This window comes from Pyxicephalus adspersus, chromosome Z, assembly GCF_032062135.1.
Source record: "Pyxicephalus adspersus chromosome Z, UCB_Pads_2.0, whole genome shotgun sequence".
Lineage (NCBI taxonomy): Eukaryota > Metazoa > Chordata > Amphibia > Anura > Pyxicephalidae > Pyxicephalus > Pyxicephalus adspersus.
Genome location: NC_092871.1, coordinates 22,137,994 through 22,152,792, shown reverse-complemented (window position 1 = coordinate 22,152,792; position 14,799 = coordinate 22,137,994). Strand labels below are relative to the sequence as shown.

Below are 14,799 nucleotides of genomic sequence, written 5' to 3'. Positions count from 1 at the left end.
AACACAGATTTGAAATCCCTATAAAATATCACTGATGAAAATAGCATGTAAATATTTTTTTTCATATATATGTTATATATATTTACATTTTGTCCCCTACGGCATAGTCCTGCTTCAATGCCTATTTTGACATAATTTGTTTATTAGCCCTTTAACAGAAATAAATAACAGGGTTCATACATTTTAAAGTTCATTGGGATTCCCACTAATTTCAGGTTTGAACACTTGGCAAAATCAAACCCAGAGAGATTTTCTATTGCCTAGTTGCCAGATTAACAATATCGTCTTCGCTGCCAAATTTCCTATTTTGCAACTGTTTTTTTTCCTAAATCGACTAAACAGTAAATACTCAAAGTCAATCTAAGGACAATTGCATGTTAACAGATCTGTCAAGCATTAACAGATTTAACAGAGGAGAGCAGAGCACACCCAATATATACCATACAGCACCCTATTTATACAATAAACAACTGAGATATCTTATTTTTCTCACTAACCCGAAGATCATACAAGAAGGCTCATAAACTCTACAGGGATTTACATTTCACAGGTAAGATCTTTCCAACTAAAGATTTTTAGTCTATGTTTGGCAAAACCAAGGATAACACACAATGCAAGGTTGGGGTCCATTGTGTAACATTTTCTCCATATAAGGAGAATAAACTATTGTGTTTGACTTTGTAAAGAATCTAAGAGGGTGTGATTGCAAGTATATTTTATTCACTTCTGATAATGCAGAGGGTGCAATGGAGAAACATTAAAATAGCTGATGTCTGATTGTTGTTTTCTGAACTTTACAATCCCTCTGTGTTCTTAGCTTAAAAAGAAAATGTATATTATTTAACTATTAAAAAATGTTGTTCTACACTGAATCTTACAGCCTCTAATTTATTTGTTGTTTTTAAAGGCTAAAAGGAAAAAAAATACGTATTCATTTTTATAATCTGCCAAATGGCAGGGGTATAGTATTTGTCATACTTTAAGTTAAAAAAACATAAAAGCCCTCTTACCTGTCCCTAAAAATTGGATGGTATGCCTCCTGGTCTGTGCAGCCACTATTCATTTATTAAAATTGAAGTAATTTTTTGCAAAACATACAGTACAAAATTGTTTCCTAGATAATATCCTTATTGTCCTTATCCCCAGAAAAAGATAAAGACACAAAACAATACTGTTTAAAACATAGCAGACATAAGTGAATTTAGGGATATGATCCTTAAAAATGGGAAAAAAACACATTTCCTTCTTTTTTGTCTTGCTATGAAGGTTGTTTCTTCAATTAGGTTGCTATAAATATTTTTTATGTCTCTAGATGGTCCAAGGTTGTTTGCTAAAGATAACTGTAAATTATTACATAATATTTTGTGTCTTTGTGTCAGGTGACAATATGGATTGGTATGGCACAATTCTTTTCTCCATCATCTTCTGTGTGTCTTGTATAATTCTGGGTTTCATGAGGATTTTAAGGGAGAAAGGATCACTACCTCCAGGACCCATGCCCTTACCATTTATTGGGAATCTTCTGCATATTGACACAAAAGACATTGGCAAATCACTTATGAAGGTGAGTAAACATGGGGAGATCTTAGGAGAAAGGTAGTTTGCACATTATTTTGTGTATTGTTCTCATTCTAAAAAAAATGCTAAAATATAGTCGTATTAAAAACCAATTACCAATAATGTTTTTGTTTTGTTTAGAGTAGGGAATAGTTAGGAATGGTGGCTTAGAGCCTATTACTCTGATCTTTGCAGTACTAAAGTACCAAGGCAAAATCTTGGCTAAAGCACTATCAAATTTGTATTTCTCTGTGTGTTTGTGTAGGTTTACTCTGTGTATTCTGGTTCCCCAAACAAATCCCAAAAACACATAGTTAGGTTTATTGGCTTCCCCCGAAAGTTGATCTTAGACTGCGTTTATGACATATGACTATGGTAGGGAGGTGATTAAAAGAAATATGATAATATAAAATATACAATAAAATACAGCGGTCGCAACTCGTGGTTCGCAGGACAATTTTGGGGGTCCACAGCTCTGGTCGGTGCACCCCCCAAGTGGGGTCGGGAGAGGGACCCCCCTGGGGGATGCACTGGCCAGGTTTCTCCACCTTTGAGCGACACCTGGCTCCCCGCCCATGCGCGGTCAGGAGTCGGTAATTTTAGTGGTCCGTGGGACCAAGAAGGTTGGTGACCACTGGTATAATATATGTAACAATACCAAAATGGTCCATAAATGTAATATGTAACAATACAAAAATGGTCCATAAATTTAATGAAATTTGTTCTTTTTAAGGACAATGCACACTTTGCATGTGAAAAAAAGTTTAACCTCTGTATATAGAATGGCTTCTTTACAGTAGTTGTTATATATGTATACATTTGTCTTATAACTGGATATTATTTATAACTAATTCTGAGCTCCTTTAAAATAACTATGTATAACACTGTATTTGGGCCAAACCATTAGAATATATATAGACATATGGATGCCATGTTAAATTAGACTTCATTTGGCGACAACAATATATAATTCTTCAGCCTAAGTATGCGTGCTGATTCTAAGGTTCTTCTGTTCTTTATTACAGCACCTTCTTAGTCCTCACTTGAGATTGTTGATCAAGGGTGTCTTTGATTGCTTTATGGGACCAGGATTTTTTTTTCTTGTTCTAGGAACCGAACCAGAATTGTTTACCTTCCTCTGGATCAATTTAGGTTTAGGGTTCTGAAGTTATCAGTTTATTTTTTGTGTTTTGGTTGACCTTGGTAGATGTGTTGTATATCAATCCGTTTATATATATATGTGAGGTCTTGTTCAACTTTTATTTAGCTAAAAGACAAGTATGGACCAGTCTACAGTCTGTACCTGGGGCCTAGACCAGGAATTGTCCTATGTGGATACAACGCTGTAAAGGAAGCCTTGATTGACCAAAATGATGACTTTGGTGATAGAGGAGACTATCCTGTTTTTTTGAACTTTATAGGTGGACACGGTAAGACCATATTGCATTCCTACTAAAATGTTGGACTGCTGTGCCTAAAGGAAGACATGATTACTCCATCAAGGGCTAATTAATGTTCTGATTGACACCTTACACTATAAACTGTCAATATATATATATATATATATATATACATATAACTACATAAAAAAGCTAACACCACCTGATAATTAAAATCAACATTGCCACATCCCTTAAATGTGTACATCATATATATATATTTATATATGTGGAAATATTACCAATCAGCTGAGCACTTCACACACTACAGTGACTTAAAATTGCTTAGATCACAATGTCAGCCAACATTTTTGTTTGTTTTGGACAGAGAAATAGAAAGCTGGAACCACTCTTCCGTACTTATTGCCCTCTCTGTTCTTAGTGGCCACACAGGTAATGAGAAATATCTATTTCAACATAATAACAAAATTTTGTTTGGTGGAAAAAGGTTGAGACTTGAAAGCTAAAGATCATCATCCTAAGTTATCCATTTGGGAAGATCATGTTTTGTGGGTGCTTTGCTGCAAGAGGGACTGGTGCACTTCACAAAATTTACTTCAGCAACATCTAAAGAGCTCAGCAACGCAGTTTAAGTTCAGTGACAGTGATTTTTCCAAATGGGAAACAAACTCCCAACATATCTTCAAAATTGTGGCAAAATGGCTTAAGGACAACAAGGTCAAGATTTTGAAGTGATCGTGACAAATCTGTCAGTTTGGTTGCTCAGTCCTGCACAATGCACTGCACTGATGGGTGATACTGGGGCAAGAGAGCCTTCAACCTTCTATGTGCCACCTATAATACTACAGTGCCTGATCTGGGTACCTCTTCGGTTTTGCTCCAACCCCACTGTATGGAAATGCCCAGCCAGATTGATATATGCCTATCAAGCCAGTTTGATTTACGCATAACTATTCCCAGATATGATCCAGTAATAATGGTAATGAGGTTAAAATAAGGTATTTAGGGAAAAAATGTTGATTCAAAATTTTCATTAATTTGTTGATATAGGGAGAGGGACCAGGGATGGCAAAAATAGAAGCAGATTAAATATCATCTTTATTTACAGATCTGACCGATGTGTTTTCCTGAAACAACAGTAATTATAAACCTGTTTTTTTTTTTTTTTGTTCTGATAGACCTTGGGTTTACTAATGGAGAGAGATGGAAGTCACTTCGACGCTTTGCTCTGCAAACACTAAGAAATTTTGGAATGGGAAAAAGAAGTGTAGAAGAACGAATACAAGAGGAAGCTCTGTTCCTTATAGAGGAGTTTAAAAAGACAAAGGGTACAGCTTTACTACATATCAGATTTTATATTGCATTTTTTGCACAAATGTGTGTTTTTTCTTTTGTTCCTTTGGTATTTATTTTATTAAGTTAAGGACATCCAACATATGGACGACTCCTTGATACAAACGGGGCTTCCCAGCTCGCTCCTGTGCAGGAAGGAGGCTTGGAGGGGGCAGTTAAAATGACTTGCAGAAGAAATCTTTTGCTAAACACAGCTGAGGTTGTGGGTGATCTTAGGAGTGGAGCTGATCTGTAACATCTTGTAACTCTTTATTGATGAAGACAAACTCTGCAGTTGTTTCATTTTGCATATCAAAGCACAGCTTGCTCCAGAAGTTATTGAATGTCTAGGCTCCTTAAATGTTTTTTTCCTTTGTTTGTGATTAGCTCACAGTGAAGTTTTTTTACAGTAACTGATACCATGCTAACTAATATTATGTTGAGACAAACATCTGTCCTAAATGCATTTATTAAAATAATGTACCGGTTCTGGCTTACATACAAATTCAACTTAAGTACAAACCTACAGTCCCTATCTCGTATGTAACCCGGGAATTACCTGTACTACAATAGACAGTGACAGCCTTCTAAAGACAGGTTTAAAAAAATGGTAATATACTTTTGAAATGTAATCGAATAGTGCCCAATTCTGCATTTCAGTGGCAGAAAAAAACTTGTTTTAAATTATCCTAGGAGAGTTGGGAGGAGTTTCCAGTGAGAAGCTGTATAAGTAATTTAAGAGGTTGGACAATGAACAGTGTTAAGGTGTATAGGCTGCCGAGCAAGGGTATAGGCAAAACAGTGAGCAGGTTTTTGACTTGTGGTGTGGTTACATGTCATAGACAGAGGATGAATAAACCATTATGGTTTGGGTAATAATTGATATGTCAAGACTATGTAAGTACGGACATCTAATAATACTTTTGTGAATTATCTCATTCCTAGGAACGCCAGTGAATCCTACCAAATACTTTGCTCACTCAGTCTCCAATGTGGTCTGCTCTATAGTATTTGGCAGCCGGTTTGATTATGAAGACAAAAGACTGCTGGCAATTACTGACAGCATTTATCACAACTTCCTTATTATGAGCAGCACCTGGGGGACGGTAAGAGAATGCCTTCATAACCAAATGTTAGCCCATATGTATATGGGCAATCAAAGGAGGTCATGTATACAAAATATAAAAAAAACAGTGTTGAAATATTGCAAAGATTTATTAGTGAAACATAGAGAGAGTAAGGGGACTATCGCTACCCTTTAAGGTCATATAAAAATATATTAGATAGCCAACTCCCAAGGTTCAGTCAAATATAAAATTAAATATAAAATGAAAGGGGGGGGGTTGGCAGCACAAAATAAATAGAGATAAACATACAGTTCAAAATGATCTTTGAACAAATTTTTTGCTATGATAACGGTATTTTGAATCCATAAATATAGCAAACAGAATAAAATAGGAGGTCTCATCCCCAACACGTTTTTCCCATATAGGGCTTCCGCTTTACAAAGGGTTCCTTTGTTGTAAAGAAGTGTTGTGTACAAAGCTCAGTAGCTTAAGCTAAAATGCATACACAAATTAATTGTTTGATTTGTTTGAATTGTTGAATTCATAATTCTGAGGCTGGTTTTACTGGTAATCTGCAAAAGCAGAGTGAGGCAGATTCCTAATTCCGGGCCCCACATCCATCCATTTCCTAAAGCCCAGAGGCGTATTTATCACACCTTGTACTAATCAGCGCGTGTCGTAGGTTGGACTGGCTGTGTGTCAGTCTGTCTGTTGCCACAAGAGCTGATTATTATTTTAAGATATGATTTTTATATCATTGATAAAGACCCCTGCGAGGGAAGACCTTTATCTTTTTGCTGTTTTTTTTTTTTTTGCTCAATAAATACGGGCAGGACCCCTAAAGTTAAGTGATGTGAGGATTTGCATCCTACCATATGACATTTATCCCTCAAATTTAAGAAATTAATAAACTTTGAGCAAAGGTCATGTATTTAGGTTGTCTGACATGTCCCTGTATGACTTACTCTCATTACTCTTCAAAATTTCAGTTGTGTTCTTTTTACAATACAGCTGTATAACATGTATCCAAACTTCATGGAATATGTGCCAGGTCCTCACAAGAAAATGGGGAAGTATTTTAAAGTGATCTATGACATCTCAGCTGAAAGCATCAAATATCACAAAGAAACTCTGGATCCCGAAAGTCCTCGTGACTACATTGACTGTTTTCTTATAAAAATCAAACAGGTAATCACATTAAAATGAATGAGCACAGCCTTCTAATAAAAGTGTATATATATATATATATATATATATCTATATATATATATTTATATAGTAAATAATCAGTTTATGAAGCATGTGGCTCACTTTCCTTTCTTTAATGTATGAAAACGCTGGTTCCTTTTATTTTGCTACCCAGGCACCCAATGTTATCACATGCAGTAGTGTTGAGGTGGGGGTTGTTCATTAAGAGGATTTTGCAGGAACTAAAAATGCTATATGCTTTATAGTAAAGAGATACTATGGGCGCATTTTGACATTTGAGATTTTCACATTTTACTAGTCAAGATGTTTGTTGTCTGAGGCCTTTTTTGTTTTATTCCCTTTACAGTGCATGGCATCCTGAGCTTGGATTTAAAGTAAGACCTTGGGGATTTATGTGGCCTTAAGTTAGCAGCATAGAAATTGCCTGGATGCATTTATGTATGGGTACCTGAAGGTGATTCTGATGTATAAATCTCTTATCAGCTTCGACTGTATTCATTGTGGACAAAGCTGTTGTACCTCTAGAGTAAGGAAGAGTAGAAGGAGTAGCCTGTTGAAGATAGGATTGCCATCCACTGTGAGACCAGGATGTTTGACTTCATGTGGTCCCTTGTGGTGGCTGTGTTGGCTTTAATGTCTCCAACCTTTTCGGACTCAAAGACCACTAAATTTACCAGCTCTGGACCGTACATGCGTGGGGAGCCGGGTGTTACTCAAAGGGAAAGAAACTTCTCCCAGAGTGACGTCATGATGCCAGAACCCACCCACTCTCCCATCACAAGTCTGAGCCTGTGATAGAACAGTGGGCGGATTGTTCCAGAGGCATAACCCGCCCACTTCCCTGACCCTGCGATCCGTCCGGGCGACATGGTCCGCGTCCAGAGCCACGGACCACTAAAATTTTCTCGAGGACCACTGGTTGGCGACCACTGCTCTAGGTTATGTAGGGCCTGTTGATCTGGGTGCAGCATAAATGTCTTCCCAGGACTCCCAGCCCTTTGAAGGTCTTTAAATTCTTTACAAAGGTCTTTACAAAGCCTTGTAGTTCTTGATTATTAGATTAGCAAATAAAAGTAACAAAAAGCTGTTAGTAGTCATCATATATGCCTTTTACCTTTTTATTGTCCAGAACTGGTCTACTGTAACCTCTAAGTGTATCTGTGGAAGTTGTTTAGTACTTAGGATGTAGCTGGGCCTTTAGCCTGTTAAAAAGCTGCTACAGATATAACTCTTATCAATCACATATTTTTCTGGTCATGTGTCTCAGCCCTTTTTACTTTATAAATTCAATAAATATAGCCCCATGGAAACACTCTAAGATTGCTAAAGGTTAATACAAAGAGCTGATATTTTGAAACTTTCAAAGCATTCCATAATTGGTTATATTACTTAGTTTTATATTGCTTTAACATAGTTATTATTTCTATGCAAAGGAAACAGACAATCCAGACACCAGCTTTTATGCCAAATCTTTGGCCAGAACAATTCATAATCTGCTGTTTGGAGGAACAGAAACAGTCAGCACTAACCTGAGATATGGATTCCTGGTTCTCATGAAATACCCAGAGGTGGCAGGTGATTTAAAAATTCTGTCCAATTTAGGACCTTTTTTTATTGCATACCATCTATCATATTGTTTTGTTTCAGTTACGTCTACTGTTAGAACCTCCGTCAGGTTTTCAATTGTATGAGAATTTCTGGTCACTTCCTGATGACTTGATGACAGTGGAAAAAGCAGAAAAAGCAGAAAAAGCCTAAAGGAGGTTCTAATTCTATTTGAAAGGTGCTTTTGTTTATTTTTTTCCTAGTGCCTACCTAGGGTAATGGAAAAGGAGACAACAATTAAAAAGAATAAATTACATACAAAATTACACTTAATTTGCCTATTATCCTGGCAATTCTTGGAAATATTCATACATTAATGTCTGAATATATACAATCATGGCCAAAAATATTAGCACCCTTGCATTTATGTACAGAAAATCCACCACTTCTTTAAGAAAATTGTTGCAATTACAAATGCTTTGGTGATGTCATGTTTATTTCTTCTGTTGGCACTGGAAGAACACGAAAAAGCAAAGAAAAAAAAGTGTGAGACATTCCACACAAAACATCAAAAATGGCCTGGACAAAGTTATTGGCATCTTATCAGAATTGATACAAACATTGAGAAATTTGAACTAAATTTACCAATTTGAACCAATTTAATTTTGAACCAAAATTATAGAAAAGCATGGACAATCTCAAAACTATAAGTCCATTTCCAGAAATGTTAATGTCCCTGTGTCCACTGTGCACAACATTGTAAAGAAGATTACATTCCATGACATTAGCTAATGTCTCTGGACGTGGACAAAAGAGAAATATTGATAATATGTTACAATGAAGAATTGTTTGATTGGTAAATAAAAAACCTTGATCAACTTCCAAATGAATTTAAGCTGATCTGCAGGCAAAGGGTACAAAGCAAACAGTGTCAGCTTGCACTATCCGTCACCATCTGAATGAAAAGGGACGCTATGGCAGGAGAACAGGAGGACCCCACTACTGATACAGAAACATAAACAAGCAAGATTGTAGTTTGCCAAAATCACCTGTGGAAGCCACAATCCTTCTGGAAGAATGTCCTCTGGACAGAGGAGACAAGTATACAGCTTTTCGGTAATGCGCATCATTTTGATTGTTTAAAGAAAACAAAAAGTAGCCTTCAAAGAAAAGAACTGCCCATTTTATTTGTCCAGGCCATTTTTCACGTTTTGTGTGGAATGTCACAGACTTTTCTTCTCTACTTTTTTGTGTTCTTCCAGTGCCAAAAGACGAAATAAACATGACAACACCAAAGCATTTGTAAATGCAACAATTTTCTTGGAGAAGTGGTGCATTTTCTGATATAAATGCAAGGGTGCAAATATTAATATATAATTTCAGGGCACTCTTCCCACTTTTATTGAGAAAAACAGCAACAAAAATAGGCAAAACCCAGGGTTTTCCGTCACATGGGATCGAAGTACCTAACAGCATGACTAGAAAAACCAAATTTTAGCCTCCTGGCTCTCTCTTTTGGTGCCACAGACTTCAACTTTAGGAGATCCCCTGGGCTTACCCAGCACACAGACTGCATACAGCCTCTTGGCCTGAGCCACCTTCCCTCAGGTTGCAACTTCCCTTTGAATCAAAGATTAGCTTTTGACAATTTCTGGCCTGGAATTGGGATTTCTGGCCTGGAAGCCTACCCAACCATTATTTCCAGGACACTGAATCCCAAACAAAGAGCTGCAATTTTGCAGCAACATAAATGCTGGCAGCCTTATCTAAGCCCTTTATGCCCTTTTCCAGGTGAAATTGAGGTAGATGATGCCAAATGCCCTCTGCATTAGCATCACTTGTTCCCTCCTTCTACAATATATATCCATCAATCCATCTTATTATTAATATTATAATCATTATGGGGAAAATAATTTATTCAATGGGAAACTACCTAGCCTGTTTAAAGTTCTTTGAGAATTACTGTCAACAGTGAATGCTTGTACCTGTGGACATAATGATCGTCTACCTACATCTTCAAAACCAGCTGGATCAGCCAGCAACAATTATCAATTAGTATGGAAAAGGTTATCACCAGTCTTCTAAAATATGCCATAATTTTTTCAATCACCTAGCTGTCGTGAAGATAAGAAGTTTTTCAGTAACGAAAAGCAAAGCTAGGAAAGAACAGCCTCAAGAAATAGCTGACACTATAAACTATATTCATATATGCAATAAGCTGCTTCAGAAAATAACTGTTGGCATACTTACACTATCAGAACTCTGTAGGAGACATCTCCTGAAATAGAAGATGTGCTCCCTTATCCTATGCTCTTGGTGATTTGCTAACATGATTGCTTCACTTGTTCTTTAGGCACACAAGTTCACCACTTACCAATAAACAATTTTAAAATATATGCAATTTTGATTTCTCAAACAGTCGGCTCACCTCTCTCTAATCCAAAATTGAATGTGCCGAGAATAGCTATTAGTTTATGCAGTAAGGCACAGTAAATACATGACTGAAATAGCATTCTAATATTACCACAAAATTCAACATTTTTCTGCCTTGGGCAAATGGTGTCCATGAAAGCACAAATATGGCATCATCTAAAGTCCATATTTTTCAATTTGAAGGGAGCGTTATGGGATTTTTTACACTTATCCTCTAAAGTCAGTAGCAGGGATAGAAGAGGGTTTCCTAGGCAGAAAAGAAGTTGTTAGGAGGAAGTATAATGTACAATAGACATGCAAACAAAATGAACAGCATGGTCAAGACTCTACCAAATGTCAGTTTTTTTCTGGAAAATAATGTACTTTACAACATGCATGAAACTGGTTCATAAATACCATTTTATATTTACTGGGGACTCAATGAGATCTGATTTTTAAGCGGGTGCAAAAAAAACTACAATAAAGACAAATTGGCAGACAGGATTAATTCAATTTTCATACTTCCATACTTTTTCTGTAAACAGAGAGAATGCAAGAGGAGATTGACCGAGTTATTGGAAGAAACCGACTGCCATCCATTAGTGACCGAAGCCAAATGCCATATACCGAGGCTACTATCCATGAACTTATAAGGTTTTGTGATGTGCTGCCAGTCAGCCTTCCTCGTTGTACATCCAGAGACACTCGTTACAGAGGATATTCCATCCCAAAGGTAGGAGAACACAAAGTTTTACCAGATATAGGAGTTATTATTGTCTGGCAAACAACATGACTGCTTTAGGGCCCAACAATTTTTTTTTAGTTTTACAAAGTTATTTTACAAATAAATCGTTTTTTCAAAATGCATCCATGACCGTTTCAGACTGTTCAGCAGTTTCATACTGCTTCTGCGGTCTTAATAAAGGAACATGTAAGAGGAGAAGTATATAGACTCATTGCTGACCCGTTGCATTCTTTTTCATACCATGTCAGTTTCAGGTACTGCTTGCATTTAAAAAAAATAGATTCAACAATATTTTGATGAATGCTGTACTAAATTAATGTGTGTGCTTTGTATCCTCCTTGAGGTCTTGGCACAACAGCTGTATATAAGAGAATATAGAGTTTGAATAATGTTCCTAAACCTGATGGCTGCCACTGTCAAAATATAAATACTTTTTGTATAATATAGATTGTTACATAAAAACACAATTGTTTTAATCTCTCAAAAAAAAAAATATAATATATATGCATTGAAAAAATAAATTAAAAAATTCTGATGTTCATGTTTTTGTTTTTAGGGCACACATGTCACCCCACTCCTGGCTTCTGTTCATAGGGATCCAGATCATTATGCACAGCCAGAAAAATTCAACCCAAACAATTTTCTGGATGACAAGGGGCTTTTTAAGAAGAATGATGCTCACATGCCCTTTGGCGCTGGTAAATTGTTTATTATTAGTTTTTATTTTAGTTGATATCCTGTTTAAAGAGAATTTGCATTTGCTCTTTTTTACTTGTGTTTTTATAAAAGAATGTATGCATGTCAATGCCCACAGCAGTTAACAAGATGTGACCTAGAGCAGCAGTATCCAATCAGTGGTCCGCTGGTGGTCCACGGCACCTCCCAGCAGGGTCAGAAGAAGGACCCCACTGGGGAGGCACACTGGCCAGAGCCTCAGACCATGGCCCCTGTATGGAGCACAGGCTCAGAGTAGTGGGCAGTGGGCGTGTTGTGTCTCTGGAGGCTCAGACCTGCGATGGGAGAGTGGGCTTGTTCTGGCATTATGACGTCACTCTGGGGGAAGTTTCTTCTCCTTTGAGTGACACACGGCTACCCGTGCATGCGTGGTCTGGAGTCCACAAATTTAGTCGTCTGTGAGCTCCAAAACCACTGACCTAGAGATTAATAGGAAAGTTGTGAGAGCCTTAATAAAATGGTCCCCAATGACTAAATCAAACATTTCTGACCATACTTGTTACCAAATATTAATTTCTTTGGTGTCCTTCGAATTTTATATCCAAAGAAATATGAAGACACACCTATTTTATTCTAATACCACTTGTTTTACTACTATACTTCACCTGTGTTGGTGTTAGACTGATTTTGAAAACGTTCTGCATGTTAGCTTGTTAAGGAATAACATGAGTGAGATGAGTCTAATTTAAGGGTCATGTTACTTTTGCAGTCCTGTAGTTGCCAAAAGACTCAAAGTTTCTGGATACCCTAAGAAACTACTTACCTGCTCCTACTGGCAAGCAAGGGAGCAACACTATTGAGGCAGCTCTTTCAGCAATCATAGTATGATATGGACCTTAAGTCACTGACTGTAGAAAATTCTGGCTGGATAATTTCTTTAACATTTGAATGGAATTACTACCAAAACTCAAATTTTTAGTTGGAGACTACAGAACCTCTATCAGTGATTTCATGCTCTTTGTATCCCCATTTATAAATGTCTATATAAATTCCTATTGTAGTGACTATGTTGTACCAGGAGAAAAGTCAATAGAAAATAAATGAAGATATACACAACAGGAGAAAACAGGAGTTTCTAAGCTTTACCCACTCTACAAATATTTTTTTTTTTATGTTTTCGTATTACAACAGAAGTGAGTTAACTAAGTAATCTGATGATGCCAAAGATCACAATGTGTTAAAGTAATATGCGCTGTTATTTCTTGTTTTATTGTCAACATTGAAATTGAGGGTCCAAACTTTCTTGTTTTAGGAAAAAGGGTGTGCCTTGGAGAAGGTTTGGGTCGGATGGAACTCTACCTGTACTTCACATCTCTGCTTCAAAATTTTAACTTCAAACCAGTCATTCCAAAGGAGGAGATTGACCTTACACCTACAGGGAGTGGACTGGGCAATGTTCCACCAAATTACAAATGCTGTATTGTGCCTCGCTAATCTTCTTCTCTGCTAAGCATCACAATATTTACAGGAGAACCAACTTTTACGAACTCCTGAAAACATACGTAAAGATTGAAACCATTCTTAAACAATCTTTTAAGACAAACTAAACCCAAATTTGAAAGAATTAGTTTCTGGTTGACCCACCTACAAGCTGAATTCAGAGATGAGAGGAAAAATAGCTGAAAATAGAAGCACATTCGGCCAACAAAACATACATTCTGTCCACCACTGTCTACACTGTTGGCATTCACTTATCAGCCTGATTGGTAATAAATTTTGCTTTGTTTCATTTTGATTTTAGTTGGGCCTAAAACTAAGAAATCCTACCTAAACTTTATAACCCTTTCTAAAGATATTGCAGCTGAGGACTAAATGAAAACTCTTACTCAGTATCCCTTCCCATAGCAATGACTTACAGACATAAGTTTTGGAACCTTGAGCACCATAACAATGCAGCCTAAAAAAGTTGTGCACCATGTCTGATTTTCTGCCCCATCCAATAGGAAGGCAAACTGCTCCTGAGGTTTGAGAGGCTTCCTTCATGTGTTGTGAGTTGTAAAGGAGAATTCTAACTTCCTCTATTTTAATTTTCTTTTTCGTGTATTCACATATTATTACACTTGCACTTAATAAATATTTTTTTGTGTTGAATTTTTAAATTTTTGATTCATGTAATCCTATTGGGCTCCCTACTAATGAATTTCCCTGTGTAGCCAGTAATCTAGGAATTCTCTTGTATGTTGATATGCTTGCTTTCAGATGCATTCAGTTTGCATTTAAGATCACACTGAAACCCTTCTGACATTATTTCACTTAAACCAGAACTAAACTAGTCCCACGCGGACCTTATATCTGTCTTCGCTGCACCCAGTGCTGCCATCTTCTTTCTTTATCTTCCTGCTTCTCCCTACATCATCCAATTTCGGGCATGCACAGAAGAAGCAGCCAGGAGCCTCCCAGGATGCAAGACGTGAGTATCCCAGGAGGCTCTGCACTCCCATTTTGTCTTTATCACATTAGCATTAAAGACAAAAGGGGAGGGGCTTCATCCTTTTTTTAAAAAAGTGTTTTAACTCTCCCCCCAAAAAAAGAAGTCAAAGGGTCCTTTACCCTTTTATGAAAAGTAAAAATTTTAGTTTAGGTCCCCTTTAAAATTCAATGGAGCTGTAATTGGTCTCCTTCTGAAATGCATTGGCTCTACACAAAAAGGTGCATTGACCTGCAGTTGGCCTTCTTCCGACCTGCATTTGTTTTTTTTTTAATTTGTTGAAAGCTACATTTTTTTCAAAATGCCTTGTAAGGAGAAAGAAGTAGTTTTAACAAAAACAAAACCTAATATACACAGATTCATAAAACA

At 36.8% G+C, this 14,799-nt stretch overlaps 1 protein-coding gene across 1 annotated transcript; it reads left to right on the top strand.

Annotated features, from left to right (window-relative positions):
* Positions 1-393: 393 nt before the first annotated feature.
* LOC140344491 (cytochrome P450 2F3-like) lies at positions 394-14,093 on the top strand. Its single transcript, XM_072431644.1, has 10 exons — positions 394-550; positions 1,380-1,564; positions 2,825-2,987; positions 4,136-4,285; positions 5,235-5,395; positions 6,368-6,544; positions 7,999-8,140; positions 11,068-11,255; positions 11,824-11,965; positions 13,255-14,093. Exons 2-10 carry the CDS (start codon positions 1,388-1,390, stop codon positions 13,434-13,436), a joined length of 1,482 nt encoding a protein of 493 aa, XP_072287745.1. The 5' UTR covers positions 394-550; positions 1,380-1,387; the 3' UTR covers positions 13,437-14,093.
* Positions 14,094-14,799: the final 706 nt, after the last annotated feature.

Coding starts and splice junctions, on each gene's coding strand:
- LOC140344491 (XM_072431644.1), top strand. CDS start 1,388: ATGGATTGGTATGGCACAATTCTTTTCTCCATCATCTTCTGTGTGTCT. Junction 2,988..4,135: donor GAACTTTATAGGTGGACACG/GTAAGACCATAT, acceptor TTGTTCTGATAG/ACCTTGGGTTTACTAATGGA. Junction 8,141..11,067: donor GAAATACCCAGAGGTGGCAG/GTGATTTAAAAA, acceptor TTCTGTAAACAG/AGAGAATGCAAGAGGAGATT.